This window comes from Curcuma longa, chromosome 1 (assembly GCF_044706935.1).
Source record: "Curcuma longa cultivar G26 ecotype Majalengka, Jawa Barat chromosome 1, ITB_CL_G26_1.1, whole genome shotgun sequence".
Taxonomy (NCBI): Eukaryota; Viridiplantae; Streptophyta; class Magnoliopsida; order Zingiberales; family Zingiberaceae; genus Curcuma; species Curcuma longa.
In genome coordinates, this window is record NC_133861.1 from 15,753,059 (window position 1) to 15,769,486 (window position 16,428).

A 16,428-nucleotide genomic window follows, 5' to 3' on the forward strand; every position below is an offset into this window, starting at 1 on the left:
TGGCATTTTATGATTTTGCACATCCAAAAAAGAAAATTGCTTTTAAATGTACGGCATTTTTACATTTTAATACTCAAAAAAATATTTAAATTTAATTTAATATAAACAAACGGGATTAGATAGAAGGCCTCAATGATACTCAATACATTTTCTAAATAGTCAATGCATAATTTTAAATTGGTTTTTATCAATAAATATTTTGAATTTTGAGATTTGATATACTCGCAACATTTTAAAATTTGTTTTTTTTTAAAAAGAAAAAATCTATATATTTTAATGTTATTTATTTTCAAAAAAGTAAGTTATAAAAATAGGGTAGTTTACTAAATTGTTAAAGGGCATTGTTGAAAATATGATAAATATTGGGTCATTTTAAAAATTACCCACTAATAATTAATAAATCCCCATTGGAGACGGTACGGGGCGTCATCTTCCCGTCTGGCTTCGTGGAAGTAAGCGAACCCTAATTCGCGATCTCGATCCCCAATTCTTGATCTCCGTCAACTCGTCGGCGGAAGCCCCCTGAATCCTCAATTTGCCAAGGAAGGTTGTCTTACCCTTTAATCCTTTTGCGGATTATCCTCTATTTCGGCAGATCTGGTGAGTTTTCTCTCTTCTTTTGTGTTATTTTCTTGATCCTTGTTTACATCTTTTTTTCCTCTGCTGTACGTTCGACGCATAGAGGAATCGAGGATATGATCTAAGTAATAGATCAGTTCGAACATCGTTCAATTACCTATTCAATTGAGAATTATTTCCCTTTATTTGAAATTCCCTTTACTTTCCTTTTGTTTGTTTAAGGCAAGGCGCACTAGAGATAAATCTACAAGTAATTACTCTGGTCTCTTTTTTAACCTTTCATATTTCAAGATCAATTTCCTTAAAGTGATTATTCTCTGTGTCCTTCTTTGAATAAGGCTTGGATTTCTATAAAATTTGTTTTCGTCATTATCTTTATGTTCTTATAAAATATTATGTTCTTGTTCTCAAGGTACTTGTTTGGATGCCTATAAATGCTTTTGCGTGATGCATATTAATGTAATAGTAATACCTTTGACATTGGCGGTTTACCCCGTCAAATAATAATCTATGCATCTCTCTCTCTGTGTCTATCTTCTTTTTCAAGGCAACTTTCTTGGTTTTTATCCATATAACATGGTTTTGTATTGGACCTTGATTTAATTGTGGATTTAGAACGTAGAAATCGTTCCTCGTTTCTTCTCCTTAAGATCTAAAACTCCATTGTGACTACATGTGATGAAAATCGCCGACTTAGTAAGCTGTAGAAAATTTTAAATGCAAAATACTTTTGAATTTAGAGATGTAGAGCAAAAACAAGCCTTCTGTTTTGTTGTTTGTCATGTATGTATCTATTTTTGAAATCCTAGATTCCTATTGGCCTCCTAGGTCATTCAATGATTTATCTTGGAACCCTTGATTGTGTTTCGTAGCCATGAGTTTCTTGAATTTTATATGTACAATGTGGTTTTTGTTTGACCTGTGATCAAATATTGAGATAGGATGTAGTTGTCTTCTTTCTTTCACTTTAAAGTTGGTTTTGGACTATGATTCTTTCTGATTTGTTTCTTTCTCTATAAGCCTTTTAAATGGGAACTCTCCTAGGAAGTTAGGGTTTTAAAGCTGCAAAGAGTACATGTGCTATTGAGGATCAGGGTTGACATATTTTCAATTCTGAGTTGTATCATGGGTGTTTTCTTTGATCACTTAATTATTTCAAATTTCTTTCTTTAGTTATTTTTGTAAAATTTTGTGTGGGCGGCTTGTAGTTTCATAGTTGGTTAGAGCTTTTATTGTGATATTGTTGCTTACATTCCTAATTCTGAATATGCAGATGGCAACAAAACCATTGACAAATGAAGCAATTGCCATGACTGAGAAGAAGATGGACATGGCATTGGGTATGTCAAGACTTTCTTCAATCACAGTTGAGGTTTCTGTAAGATTAGCTTGGTGATAATGCAGCTTCCCATATTTGCTGCAGATGATATTATTAAAATGTCAAAGAAAAATGCAGCTAAAGGGAAAAGACCTCCAAGGCCTCCTGTCAGTGATTATTCTTTACCGGAGAAAGTTGTTTTTTCCAAATAATTAAACATAATGATAAATACCTTGTTTTAGATCAAAAACCAAGATTTTCAGTATAGAAATCCTTCCCAAGGTAACACCAGGGTACAGCACTTCATCGATTCTAGATCATCAATCAGACAGGTGAAAAACAGTTAACATTAATTTTCAACGTGGGTTGCCTATTTTATACATTTATTAATATCTTGTAGTTAATTGATGTTTAGGGTGCTCTCGCAAAGAGAAGGTCAAATTTTCATGGGAATCAGTTCCCAGTAACAACAGAGATGGCAAGGAAGGCTGTTGGCATGCCCATTCGCAGTAGCATGATGAATCAAAATGGACGAAGGTATTTTTGTGACTTGCTGTTCCCTTTCTTTCACATTATTTTTTCTATTTACAGATTCTCAAGCTTTAGTTTATCTGAATTTCCTTACAGGTAAATGTAGTTCTTATTTGATGTTCACAGAAAGTCTTCCACACTTGTGCTATCAATTTCGGCAGTTATCCACAGTTGTTTTTTGGACTCTGAGCTGTTAAATGGTTTGAAATGCACATTTGATATTCCATAGTTGTCTTTGAGGACTTCTGTGTTTGCCCATTCCACAGTTGCCATAAACCATTGTTGGTTTTTGACGCCGTCGACATCTCAAAATTGTTGAGCATTTTGGGCAAAGATGGATAAAAATAGCTTAGTTGATCATTATTATGCACCAAGTGTAGTATTTCTCAACATATTTGGTGTATGATGACCAGATTATGAGAAGATTGACATCTATCTAGGCAAGTATTTTAAGCAAATGAAATAAATGCCGTGTTTCATGGTTAGCATTGAGGCCAAAAGTAACTTGTTTGAGACATTCATTAGACTCATCTCCTGTCCGTATTGGTGTAAACTCACAAGGGAGAACATGGATTTATTTCTTAACTAGAAAGGCAAGTCTGATTTTTTTTTCCTACAGAGTGAACAAATTTTTGCCTATGGAATATTTTCAGATTAGCTGCAACTTACAAAGATTGTCTGTCCGTCAGATGCAATCAGTTAGATGGTATAGATCTATTTAGTTTCTTCCTCAGTGGATTAATCTGCCATAAAATGCTTGTTCACAGTTTTGGTTCACAAAAATACAGAGCATTCAAGATGTATATTAAGGAGACAGTACAGACCAATTGATTTTTCTTTGCATATATTGGAGTTCACTCAGGCTCCATACTCCTAAAGCTCCTAAAATGATGGAGTGATTTGATTGGCATCACCTCTCTGTACTCTGTAGGCACATTTTGTTGTGAGTCATCTTCCTTGTACTCTATTCGGGGCTCTTCCCATCTATATGGTAGACATGATCTTTGTGGATATTTGATTCAGTAACATCTATGCTGAAGCCAGGCTTTCTGCTGTCTCCAAGTTTTGTGCAGTAAATGTAAATGGTGTTCTAGGTTGAAAAACTTGTTTCCATCTCTGGAGCATCCTAATCTGAATGGCTTAGTAGATATGGGATCCATTAAGCACAGGCTTGCTTTATGAGATAAGCATTATAATGTTCTGAAAATTCTTTTTTTATGAGGTACTTTTATCAAGACAAGGGTTATTTGGTGTTTCAACCAATTTCAGTGTCCTTTTGTTTTGCTGCTTAGTGATGAAAGATGATGTGTTTGTGTTTGGAAATTCTACTCTACCTCAATTTCTCTAAAGCGTGACAACGGCCAAACAAGGATATTGTAGAGCTGATATATGAAAGTTGGAGGAAGAGTTGGTCAATGCATTGACAGTTAATTGTTCATTATCATTTTGTTTTGAATAGTATTTAAACATGCAATTGCTTTTAAGAGAGAATGGTAAGTTCTTACATATTCATCGTTGCTATATTCCACTGACCAAAAAACAGTCTGTGTTGAACTTTTAAGTCTGTGACCATTTTTTTTAACATTTAATTACTTATGCAGGACCAAGGCTACAGGAGTTCAGAGAAAAGTTGCCGATGTGAGCTCAAATCGTAAGGTAACTTTTTATGAACACAAATAGTTATTTCTTTGTTTATGACAAAGAACTAATGCTGTTTATGTTTGATAATGTTTTTTTTTTCATGATAGCAGACCTTGGCATAGCATTTTTGTAATTTATTGATTTATTGTATTTTGTCTATTGCCTTGATTTAGGAACTTGGGCATATCATATCTTCTAACATCATTCTAATGCAATGTCTAGGATAAGGTGGTTGCCAAGAAGCGACCTCAGACCTTGGATGCGCTCTTTGCCAATATGAAGGAACAGAGGATGAAGTTTATGAACCAGAAGATGAATCACGGGATCAGCATTCCTCCAGCACAAAGGCACGTTGCACCAAGGCAGCAGCAGGGAAGAGCTGGGCCACGCGGTGGTCCTCGCCGCCAATTTGGCAACTTTGCCAATTGAGGACAGTTTGCTTTGTGGTGCTCAAGTCCCCAATGCAAAATGCTATCTTTTCCATTCAGTTTGGTTTGCAATCTCATGACAAATCATTCCACTAGAAAACCTATGACAACACATTGTTCACTGTTTGTTTGTTGGAAGTCTGGTATCCCATCGTACTACTTTCTTGTAAAGCAGTAGTGATTTTCTTTATTTTACGTTGAACTACTAGCAGCTTGGTGACAAATTATCTTAGCCATTCCAGATTTGAAGTTTATGCTCAAGCTGCCGAGTTCATTGACCGTGAAGCTGAGCTTCTTGCAGAGGCCCAGATGCTAAATCCAAGAAAAGCAGCTGGTTTTCATATTATAAGCAGCAGTGAATCACATGATTACTGAACAGGCTTTGAGCCTCACTCTCAGTCAACATTATACAAATAAACTGAATGCCACAGAATATCTCAGCCAAGGTTGGTTATGGTGGAAATAGAAATTACAGTGCACATAGCTATAATTGCTATATTAGTTTCTTTAGTTTGCAGGCTTTATTTTCATGGGTGGGCAAAGTGTTGCTATAAGAATCTCACTTCAGATTCTATTAACGTCTACCCAACAAAAAAATTACTTGATTGAAGAATTGCCGTGTTTATTTTTTTTTTTCCTGTACTAATTCCACAGAAAATGTTCAATCAAGGTTGTTCCTTTCGTCCCTTCCTCATAAAGGGTGTGCAAGCATAATTTTTGAAATTTTCATCAATCACAATGCATGTAGTTTATTAAAGTGAAAAGAAATATGGTTTGCAATGTGTGATTGCTTCTCTCTTATGTTGGATAAGTAACGGTAGTGTGATAGCTAGAGGTAATTTACATGATTTGATATCAATTAATTTTTTAGCGATTTATCAAAAGATGCATATAGATTCGAGAAATTTTCAAATCATGGGAGATATTTTGAAAATGTTAAAAGGACGCATTGATTTGTAATGATCTTTTTGTTTATCTCTTCTATCAATATTAATTTTTTATATATCGGTTTTAAAGCATCGTCACATGCAAAAAAATTAAATATAAAAATTATTTATATGATTTAAATCTATATAATTTTAATATTTTTTTATTCATAAAAAGTAAATTTCTTTTTACTTTCTTTTTACCATTCAAATTTATTTTTATATTTAATTTTTTGAACGTGGCTCAGATATTTTGGAAATAGAAATTGAAACTTATGCTAAATTAAGAAGAAGGGTAAAATAGAAAGATATTTTAAATCAATGTGCCTTTGATCATTCATACTTAATTGGAGAATCTTTTAAATCTACGTGCACCTTTCTATAAATCCCTAATTAATTTTTTGGAGCAATTTGAAAAAAATGATAATTCCAATTGCATTTCGAGTAGGATTTGATGGAAACTTTTATAATGGAGCAATTTAAGCACAATAGGTTGAGGTATAATCTCTATCGGCATCATTATTGTGCATGATGAGTACAACTGCATCCGAAACAAGGGTAGTGACACGTGAACGGGTTGCTGGAAATGTACACGAAGAATGTGCTAAATTATAGCCGACTTCCTCTCTCTGCAATGCTTAGTGGATTCAATATGCGAAGTACCAGAAAAGATAAGTCTCTTTTAGTGCACGTTGAGCCAGCCTCAAAAACACTATATAGTCGGCTCACCTGAAAACAAACTGTGGTGAGCCTAAAAACACTAACCGTGGTGGCAGAACACACTGGTTAGTTCACACACCTTCTATTAACAATTACCTCTGGAAACATGTCAATGTAACATGTATAAAGCAGCAACGTAGTCAAATAAGATAAATCGTTGCACATTTAACTACAGAGATTGGGAATACAATTTCAAGAATCTGCGTTTGGTTGCTCCTTCCATATCCGTCCAGTGACTCGCAGCTTCAGTTCTTTCCGGTCACCACCAGAGAAGAAGAGTGCCATGTTCCTTTGTATTATAAGGCCATCATGACTGTCGCGGACTTTCCGGTGACCATCACGAATGCTACGCGGAGTGCCTTCCCATATTAGTTTCCTGCCATTGCCCCCAACCTCGAGACTGTAACTGAAGTTTCTTGCGTCATTCTCATCGCCCATGAACCGGAGAAAGGCCATGTATACAGGAGCCATTCCTAATTGAAAGGCCTCAAAGTGCAAGCAGAAATATTCGCCGAAACAGTAAAAAACCTAAATAGCAAAAGATACTAGTGAAAATTTTATTTCAGATCTATGTTAAATTTAATATGATGATACAATTGTAGGAATGCTTCCTTAATTTAGGAATCTGCAAATTATGAGGTCCAAGATAGGCGGGCTCTTAATATAGGAAAGAGTGAACCAGGTACTCCATGAAGTTGCATTTCATGCAAGAATTGACTAAAACAAAGTTTCCTTTAACATGCAGATCTGGTGTTTAACAATCAAGATGAAGCACGAAGTAATAACAAATTGCAAGCAAGCATGATAACTAGTGATTCTGGTGTTTAACAATCAAATCAAGATGACGGACAAAGTAATAACAAATTGCAAGCAAGCATGATAACTAGTGATTCTGGTGTTTAACAATCAAGATGACGCACAAAGTAATAACAAATTGCAAGCAAGCATGATAACTAGTGATTCTGGTGTTTAACAATCAAGATGACGCACAAAGTAATAACGAATTGCAAGCAAGCATGATAACTAGTGATTCTGGTGTTTAACAATCACCTAAGGGACCCGTGCATACTTACAGTTAGCATCCATGTTGCATTTTCAACCTCGCGTGGATTAGACTTCACATAACGATGATTGAAGGTACATCCAGTGTGCATGTCTACCTTATGGTCATCTCTCAAATGTGCAACCAAGGAAGGAATATCCCCAACAACTGAGCACTCTGATCCTGCATACGGGCAGCCATAAGGTCTGAAGTTGCACTGTGCTTCATGCTTGATCTTACTGTAATAAGGAATGATTTCAGAACATCCCAAGCTGCTGTACTTGCAAGGTAGCTGAAGCGATTCTGCCACTTTTTCCAGAGCTAGACACCTTATATCCCCAAGCTCTTGTCTACACGTAGGGCAACGGTTATGCACCCTCGATTTACAAGTAGAGCACAGTGTATGCCCATTACGACACTGCAAAAATATTAGGAATGATGATGTTAATATAGCAGCAGCAATCCAAAAAACTAGACACAGGATACTAGTTCTTTGCAAAATTTCCCCCACTAAATGTGAGTTCTCTTAGATTACTAATGAAGTTCTCTTATCGACCAGGAAGAGTGGAAAGCCAACTACATAACTGGGAGGAGCATTCTACTAAATAGGATTAAGAGTGCAGAAGCCTATCATCTGAACAAGGCAACAAAGAAATAAGATAACCCCAAACAGCAATATCTTTATTCTCTTTTCTTAGCATACTGGCGTCGATCCCTTTCTTGACTAGCTAAAAGAGTAAGCAGACTTGAAGCTACCAAACAAAGGAATAATATAGCATAAAAAGAAGGTAGCGACCCACCACAGTTCAGATAAATAATCTATATCAATTCAATTCAAAGTACTACCCAAAGATCTATATTTCCATCAATGTCCAAATAAAGACTACAAAAATTACTGGATCGACAGAAAAACCACGCACACCGACAGTTAGAATTCGATGAAACGAAGTTGACAAAATAAATACCAAGAATATCGAAAGAGAAAATTCCCAATTTCAGTGATTCAAACAAGTAGGCGTCTGCTTTCACATTGCAACGAATTGCAGCATGATCTTAATATTTCTAACTCAAGCCTTCCGAATCTTTCTTCTTCTTTTTTCACAAACAGGACAGGTGCCGTAATAACAAAAACAGTAGCCAAAAGAAAACGAAACCACGACAAGCAGGCGAAAAGAAATAATCACACTTGCCAACATCGTCACACCCATTCATATACCAGAAAGACCAGAATTTCAACTCACCGATCCCTCAGAAAATCTCGAAATCACCTGATCTCAATCAACAACACCAACCTGCAGGTCCAGAAATCAAAATACCAACCTGATGGATCGGGGGATACATAGAATTGGCGCAGACAGGACATTCGAGCAGCTCGTGGACGCTGGTCTCCGGAGCGACCCCAGCGACGGCGGAGCCTCCGGTATGCGGCTTGGACGAGACGTGCTGGGCGACCTCCTCCTCCTCATCCAGCCCGTCCGCTAAAGAAACGCACTCGACGCTTTCTGACTCCATTGACGGGAAGCAAGAAAGTGAGATCGAATCAGTCCCTCGAGCCTAGATTTTGCCGATCGGGAAAGAACCAAAAGGGGAAAAAAAACGAGGGTTTTCGAGAGGAGACGACTCAAGATCAACGCCGGAGGGCGATTAAATAACTAAAGAAAAAGAGAAAAAAAGGAAAAAAATAAACAAATTAAAAGCCCAGCAGCTCCTACCATATTATTTATTTCCTTTATTTTTTTATTGGTCAAATATGTATTTATTTTTTTAAAAAAAAATTATGTATTACAAAATTGAGTACTAAATTTATAAATTTCCCCCTTTGAAAATTTGATAATTGTTTAGTTTTAAAGTATCCTTCTCTAATCTTCCAAACCACAATTGATGTATAACAAGAGATATTGATACATGGAGTCATTAGTCTAAGTTTATCTTTGGTATTCAAACAATTCCCTTTGCAAATCGCATATTAAAAAGGTACACATTTATAGTCTTTGAATAATTATTTATTTTATTTTTTTATTTTTTATATAATTTAAGTATCTAATTCTTTAAATAAATTAATTTTGATTGGTTTAGTACTATGAAAATTTTTTATTGATTATCAAGATAAATTAAAAAATAAAATAAAATGGTCGGACACTTGCAATAGATTTTTTTTTAAAAAAAATAATCACGTCAAGTCACATGATCTAAGAAAAGAGTGAGCAATTATTGTACAGAGACAAGCGCAAACATGGTCATCCATTGTCGTCCAACTTTATCTGCAAGATTGCTCAGCAAAAACGTCATGTTCCTGGTAGGGAGATAGTCGAATATGATTTATTTAAGGCCTGATTAATATGATCTAAATTGCCGGCTTAATATGGCATAAATCGCAGCAAAATGATGGAATTAAAAAGAAAAATGGCATCTGCAAGTGATTAATATCATCTAAAGATGCTGCTTCCTTGCTCATCACCACCACCACTGCTTCCTATAGATTAATGGCCTTTTAGGTCTGCCTCTGTGATTGCCAAAGTGGATTTAGGGAGAAAAATATATATTTCTTTGCCCTCTTCTTGTCTTTCCTCATACTAGAGAAACACTAGATAGGGAGTGGATCTCAGTATTTGTGTCACGTTTGTTTACAGGGCTCCAACAGGATAGATTCTTAGTCCTCTTGAAGAAGTATTAGATTTCTTTGGAGACAACAAGCCAACGGTGCTAATGATGGTAGTACGTGAGACATTGCTTTGGAGAATTAAGTGATGTTTACTTTCATCATCAAAGTAGTCAAATCTTAAATATTCTGAGGCAGGATTACGCTAGGAATCCATATCCAACTTTTGACATGTTGAAAAGTTTACACGAGGACAATAAATTGGTGGTGAGATTCTAGTTTGAGTTGACAGATAACTTGTTGCTTTAGTTTATTATTATTATTTTTTTTTTTTTTTACAGAAACAGGTTCTTTGGACAAGCAACTCATTGGAGAGAAGATGTAAACACCATCCAAATTTTGGAGAACTTGGATAGTATAATTCTCATTTCCCTATCTAAACACAACACTACATCTGAAGGGAACTTGAGTAATATTTAGATGATCAATGAGAACATGGATTGTTCTGTGCTGCTGCTGCTCTTTGATATCAAAGAAGCACAAGAAGCTACCCTGGGTGACTTTTTGGTATGGCCTTGCTGCAAGATCTTGGTGTATAAGCAGACCTCTTGCTCTGATCCAGTCCACCTGCATGGCTCTTGCATGCCTTTATCATCTTTCTCTTATAAGGATTCTCTTTCTTGGGCAGGTCCTCTATGCTGCTAACGGCAGAGAGTGATATGTGGGATTGTGATTTCCCTTGGTAGTGTTTGGACAATCCTCTCCTGCAACAACCATTTCAGTTTCACTTTGCAAATTAATTTTTTCACTGTAATTAATTAAGCTACTGAGAATTGTAAAAACTCACTTGACAGGCAAATGCTCCATGAGTGCAGATAACTCATACAAAGCTCCATTTGGATTCATGTTTACTGGCAGGGAAGTCGGAGAGGAATTAGCATCTGGAGATGATGAAGTTGCATCCTCTCCAGAATTATCGTCATCCTCAGAGTTGCATAAGAAAGAGTCAGAATCAAAGAGCTGTTCATCATCTTTATCAACTCCATGGTGGTACCTCTGATGGAGGTCTCCGCCCATATCTAGACTCAGGAATGGTTCTTTCTTTTCTTTTGAGAAGGTACGAGCTCTCTTTCTAGCTTATCTATATCTCCCAACGATGGCAGTACATCAACTCCCAGCTTCGGTTTGCCTCAATATATATAGCTCACAGTTTAGTTTAATTTTGATGCCTCTAGGGAACATATGTCTATGGGTTTGCTACTAGTTTAATAAGGGTGGATGGAAATGGAATCTCAGGTGTTTTATTTTAAGGCCTAGGGAACAAGACCTTCCTTTAGTTTAATGTGAAGAGAAGTGAAGATCTCAGTGCTGCCTGGCCCCATGTTGGTTCTGAAGAGTCAAGGTGAGGTGCACCTTTTGCATGCATTGTCTTCTCTCCTTCCTTGTTTCATGGATTCTTTCGTCCACATTATCTTATTAAATGCTTGGCCTTGTGATGGATAAGTCCTTTGAGTAGGATTCATCCATATCTTTGGTTGTCAGGCTTTGCTTTCTGACCAATTCACAACCATACTTTGATGTGAGGAGTTGAGGCCATTTGTCCAAGGCAGGCTCAACTAGTTAACCTATGAACCCAGGTTAGGTCGATTCTGAATTCGTTCGATTTGTTGGACCACTACTACACTTGTCAGTCGACTTTGTCTTTAAAACCCTTGTAGCGGAGAGAGACAAATTCCCTTGTCTGCTTTAGCTTTCAGACCAGTCATTTTCTGCCAGTGCCTGCCTTTTGCTGCCAATTCCTATAAATACGAGACTAGACAACCAGTTGAAGAGCAATTAAGAATTCACCATCTACGCAACGTATCGATCGCTACATTTTTCAATTTGGTCGTAGTGCAATCTTCAAGGGAGGCTATTATGCCATGATCTTGCATAATATTTTCACTGAACCAGATGCATAACATCTAAAATGTACAGATAACAAATCTAGTCTTTCTTTCAGTATAAAGGAAGACAGGATTGTCGACGCATAAAGGTCAATATTTGCTCAATTTTAAGGGTTGGCAATGAATATTCTCCCTCAGGGGCAAAGCTACGGACACACAGACTAATGGCATATAATCACAGATCTAAATTTACAGGAGGGTTTAAGCTGGCAACGAGGATCGCCAGATCGATGTCCTTGTCCTCAAATTTCTGAATGAATGGATGGCACTGGAAATCCCGGGGGGAAAAAATCTATTATTAATGTATCAAAGATTAGGATACAAAAAAGGAAGGTTAAAAACACTAACCAGAAGCTCCAAGGATGACAATCGCTCCTTGGGATCTTTCTGTATGCTGTAAATAGTTGGAGAAAACACTGTCTTGAAAGCAGGTACAAGAGTAATGAAAGGATATGCTATCAAGGTTTGCAAGAGAAAACTAATAGGCTAAAACAATCAAAGAACAGCTAAAGATAGTTCCTTACAAACATATTATTTTGCATATTGACCACTTCAAGATTTAATATTATAAATATTTTATTCTAAATCTTAAAATCTTATACAATAGATGTCATTAGTGAATTTATCTCTATCAAAATAGTAACATATGGTTGCAATTAACAATATTATAGCACAGGCAATATCAACAGATAGAATCAAATTTTATTTGTTATTACATAATAGAAACTACAATAAGAAAAACACATATATATCATACTACTTCGTGGAGAGCCATTTAGCTAACAAATGGCAATCAAGATACATAAAATCATATGGGAGTTTTGAGAATACCAAGCTGATATGAACGAGCAGAACTCTGGCGAGAATTGATCAGCAGGAGCAGAAGGTGGTGGTCGATCCACAATAGCCTCTAGAAGATCATAAAAGCTCAAAGAACCTTCTTGTTCTGTTGATGTGTAAGGAAAATGGCCAATTGCGCACTCAAGTATTACCAAGCCCAAACTCCAAATGTCACTTTTACAGTCATATGAGCTGCCGCTAATCCGTTCAGGCTAAGGACACAACCAAGCAATTTGTTTTTAGGCCAGTCAAGCTTTCAGAATTTATTACATGCTTTTAGAAAAGTTTTTATAACTGCATGAATAATGCTGTATGCAATGAGTTATGTGAGGATGGTAGTTCAACTTACCGCCATATAGTTATAGGTGCCAACGAATGTATTTCGCTGAGCCATGGAATTTGCCAGCACTGCACTTACTCCAAAATCTGTTATCTTTACCTCGCCTTTATGGTTCACTAACAAATTTGATGGCTTTATATCCCTATGAATGACATGTCTTTCATGATGCAGATATACCAAACCCTTCAGAACCTAACCACACATAATAATAATGTCATAATCTTGTATATCAGTAGCAAATAGGGATTAATTTTCTTAATTAGCTAGTGATTACACTCCATATATAAATGATTGTCAAGCATAAAAATCTAAGGCTAAGCACATTGTTTCTAACAATTCAACAAATAGTAAATATTCTTGCCTGCTTACAGACGACTGCTAGATATGGCTCTAGAATTGTTTGAACTTGCTTAAGTACATCTGCAAGTGATCCACGATCCATGTACTCAAGTACAAGAGAAATAACACCATTGTGGTAGAAAGAATGGTAACAAACAACAACGTGAGGGCACTGGGAGGCTTTATTTATTTTAAGTTCTTGCACGATTTGTTTACGAACTGTCTCCTGGATGCACATCTGAATACCCTGCACATAACAGTTACTACCTCTCAGCTTTTCTAAATATTGGTTAACAAAAATAAGGTTTTTATGAAGAACATTTGTGAATACATTGCAGATCACTGCTTCAATTCTTGAATCGACCTGACAGACCAAAAATTGCTGTTTTTTTATCTGGCTCATAAGTAATGAATGTGTATGATGGTCTTTACCTCATAAATATCAATGCACATGCTGAAGGTCTTAATTCAAAGCCCTGATTTACTAAGGTTCACAACTATGTAAACAGCAGTTAAGGGTGTAGTTATTAGAGTCCTGAACCACAACAAAGATATCATTTCAGAACAAGCAAACCTAAAGAATAAATGGAAGAAACAAGGTTGAGAGTAAACATACCTGTTGACCATTGGCCACTGATCATATTTCTCAAACAGTTTTATTTAGAAACTTTCGACGATCTTAGGAAGATTGATATTTAAATGAATTTAATTTGGATTTTCCATAAACTAATCTTGATTTGAATTCCACTTTATAGAAAACATTGTTGATTGTCATGATTGGATGAATTCACATGGTATTTGAATCATAAATAGTGATAAAAAAAGCACCTTTAGAGCATAAAATGTTCCTTGCCCCTTGTGTCGTACCAGCTGAACAGTACCACCACTTCCCCTCCCTATGACTTTAATAACCTCAAGATCTTCCCTCAACAACTCTACATCTTCAGTGTTCGGTGACTGCATGTTGTTATACCAAAGTGCCATTTTTAAAGGGTAGACTTGAGAAGTTATGCAATTTTATATGGAAGATAAGAATGAAATTGACGACTATCATAAATATCAAGTAAAGATGAATTATACCTAAAGATGAATTATAAGATAGTCTCTTTAATAAAGCCTAAGCTCATGCATAAAAAGTTGCCAAACTAGCTTGAGTTTACCTGACTAGATTGAGTTTCCTCAGAGATCAATCGTAATCCTCTCTGATTCAACCGCAGGTCACCGTCTGTGAATGTTCCACTCGCAGTCCTACAACTCGCAAACCCATGAATTATTCAAATTACGCCCAAACTCGAAAGAGCACACTAACAATTTGTTTGAAGGTCTATTTAGGAAACAGAAGTATGAAATAGAACTCTATTATCACATAAATTTGGGGCTCCAAAATACTTAAAAATATCGTTAAAATTGATGCGTTTGAGATTTCTCCGGAAAAAAACATTAGAATGAAGGATTTTATAATCTTATACCAATCAAAACGAGAAATAGAATTCCAATCATCAATTTTCAGTCAAATCCAAACACAAGAATTGGACTTGCTATTCTTAAGAAATCTGCACCAACGGGAATTGCTACCAAACAAACTGAAAACGCTTATAGCACCAAGTGACACAAATTGCAGCAAGAAACACTTAAATCGAATCAAGATCTCGTAAAACTAAGAAGCAACTGGAGAAACCAAGACATTACAAGAAGTTGTCGACAGGGGCTTCCTGGGCGGTAACGTCGAGCTTGAGCTGCTTCCATTGCTTCGCGCCTCTCATGATGATCTAGGGTTCCCGATCCCCGGAGTCGCTATGGATTCTTGAATCAAGCGAACCGGGGCGGAGACGCGAGCGATCAAAGAAGAAATCCGAATGCTTGAAATGAATTACCCTGAGAAAATTACTCTTTTATAGAGTGACAAATTTGGAGAATCAAAAGACACCGACGACTGCGAGAAGCAACCCACCCGTTGAAATAATTAATGAATTCAAAATACCCCTTATTTAAAGAAAATAATGTTGATTAAAATTACTTTAAATTTAATAAAAACGACTTTAATGTTGTTGATTAACTTTTAAAAAAATAATTATCTTCTCAAAATAAGGACATGTATCCGTTGGAAAACTAAGTTTCACTATTTCAACAATACCAAAAAGAAATCCAAGGCTACGATAGACATTTATACAATTTCTCATATATATAAAGATTTAGTTTTAGTTGAAAACATGATAATTTTTTGTGGAATTAGATTCAATGGAGAAGATGATGAGAAATGTAAAAAGTAATTAGATCTTTCGTGAAGTTATTAGATTATGACATCGTTGATAAAGATTGAAGTGTTAATAAACAGTATAGACGACTACGAGTAGACTAAGATGCACGTGTGAAAGGATGGAAAAAACATTAAGAATATAATTTTAAAAAATGGAAGGAAGAATAGTGGTAGGTAGATATAAGATTTGTTTAACTAACAAAAAGTAAAAAAAAAGTCAAATAAAAATATATAAATTTACTTTTTACTAAATTCATTTATCATTAAAATGAATAAATAACTTTACCCATCATTGCTAAGCTTATCTATGTGTTTTCGGTTTAGTAGTTTGGTTGTGTTTAATCAAAAATAAATTAAAAAAATTAAAATCTAGCATATTTCCACTTGTTTATTTTATAGTTTAAGTTAGGTAAATCAGTAACATCATGAATGGAACACTTGCCCCCCATTGGTTTATTATTATTATGATCGAAGGAGGCCACATATTAATGTGATGCAGTGTAATAAGTCACAAAATGTAGGCATCATTAGAAAAGTCATAGCAAGTGGTTGGATTCCATATCATAAAATTTAGTAACATGAAATGACGTGTTACATACATCATGTGCAAGTATTCTAGCCTCCATCAATTTACACAACTTATGTCATGTACAACCACATCATGCTTGCTCAACAAATATGTTACGTGCAGCTTTTAGAACATAATTGAGTTGGTTACGATGGAACAGACTTATTAAAATGGACAAAAATTAAATTTTGATAAAATCGAAACAATATCTTCTTTCACCCAGACATCCGCGGTTTGATCCCCAACTATGACGTATTTGCAGGAATTTTTCTCCAAATGAGAATCACAATCAAAGGATGCTGGACATCTAGGTAGGCCACTGTGTGTGCTTCCCGATTTATCCTAGTGGTCGGT

At 35.8% G+C, this 16,428-nt stretch overlaps 3 protein-coding genes and 1 pseudogene across 5 annotated transcripts in view; 1 reads left to right on the forward strand and 3 right to left on the reverse strand.

The window, feature by feature from the left end:
- The window catches only part of LOC141837621 (uncharacterized), a 6,060-nt gene extending 1,358 nt beyond the window's left edge, over nucleotides 1-4,702 (forward strand). Inside the window, exons 1-7 of one of the 3 annotated variants that reach the window (XM_074725006.1) lie at nucleotides 434-600; nucleotides 1,853-1,919; nucleotides 2,003-2,064; nucleotides 2,140-2,229; nucleotides 2,313-2,434; nucleotides 4,030-4,084; nucleotides 4,292-4,702. In XM_074725006.1, coding sequence (XP_074581107.1) covers nucleotides 1,853-1,919; nucleotides 2,003-2,064; nucleotides 2,140-2,229; nucleotides 2,313-2,434; nucleotides 4,030-4,084; nucleotides 4,292-4,498 — 603 coding nt within the window. In that variant the 5' untranslated portion in view covers nucleotides 434-600 and the 3' untranslated portion in view covers nucleotides 4,499-4,702. Of the gene's footprint in view, nucleotides 1-433; nucleotides 601-1,846; nucleotides 1,920-2,002; nucleotides 2,065-2,139; nucleotides 2,230-2,312; nucleotides 2,435-4,029; nucleotides 4,085-4,291 lie in introns of those variants that run through there. The other 2 variants (XM_074725013.1, XM_074724999.1) reach the window with 2 other exon arrangements.
- Nucleotides 4,703-6,228: 1,526 nt separating this feature from the next.
- LOC141833630 (E3 ubiquitin-protein ligase SINAT5-like) lies at nucleotides 6,229-8,794 on the reverse strand. The gene is made up of 3 exons (XM_074721117.1): nucleotides 8,506-8,794; nucleotides 7,217-7,603; nucleotides 6,229-6,671 (listed from the first exon to the last, which is right to left on the reverse strand). The coding sequence occupies exons 1-3, from the start codon at nucleotides 8,695-8,697 to the stop codon at nucleotides 6,336-6,338; spliced, it is 915 nt and encodes a 304-aa protein (XP_074577218.1). The 5' UTR covers nucleotides 8,698-8,794; the 3' UTR covers nucleotides 6,229-6,335.
- A 1,455-nt stretch (nucleotides 8,795-10,249) lies between these two features.
- Nucleotides 10,250-10,922, reverse strand: LOC141818088 (uncharacterized; annotated as a pseudogene).
- An 800-nt stretch (nucleotides 10,923-11,722) lies between these two features.
- Nucleotides 11,723-15,190, reverse strand: LOC141835297 (mitogen-activated protein kinase kinase 1-like). Its single transcript, XM_074722738.1, has 8 exons — nucleotides 14,939-15,190; nucleotides 14,410-14,497; nucleotides 14,078-14,206; nucleotides 13,272-13,496; nucleotides 12,920-13,102; nucleotides 12,562-12,782; nucleotides 12,079-12,124; nucleotides 11,723-11,998 (listed from the first exon to the last, which is right to left on the reverse strand). Exons 1-8 carry the CDS (start codon nucleotides 15,010-15,012, stop codon nucleotides 11,906-11,908), a joined length of 1,059 nt encoding a protein of 352 aa, XP_074578839.1. The 5' UTR covers nucleotides 15,013-15,190; the 3' UTR covers nucleotides 11,723-11,905.
- Between the last annotated feature and the right edge of the window lie 1,238 nt (nucleotides 15,191-16,428).

Excerpts from the sequence above, each read along its gene's own strand:
- LOC141835297 (XM_074722738.1), bottom strand. The coding sequence starts at position 15,012 with ATGAGAGGCGCGAAGCAATGGAAGCAGCTCAAGCTCGACGTTACCGCC. Across the intron at positions 14,207-14,409 it reads AGGAAACTCAATCTAGTCAG|TCACCGAACACTGAAGATGT; the intron begins GTAAACTCAAGC and ends AACAACATGCAG. Across the intron at positions 12,783-12,919 it reads GCACCTATAACTATATGGCG|CCTGAACGGATTAGCGGCAG; the intron begins GTAAGTTGAACT and ends TTGTGTCCTTAG.
- LOC141833630 (XM_074721117.1), bottom strand. The coding sequence starts at position 8,697 with ATGGAGTCAGAAAGCGTCGAGTGCGTTTCTTTAGCGGACGGGCTGGAT. Across the intron at positions 7,604-8,505 it reads TGTATCCCCCGATCCATCAG|TGTCGTAATGGGCATACACT; the intron begins GTTGGTATTTTG and ends ATATTTTTGCAG. Across the intron at positions 6,672-7,216 it reads ATGCAACATGGATGCTAACT|GTTTTTTACTGTTTCGGCGA; the intron begins GTAAGTATGCAC and ends TTTGCTATTTAG.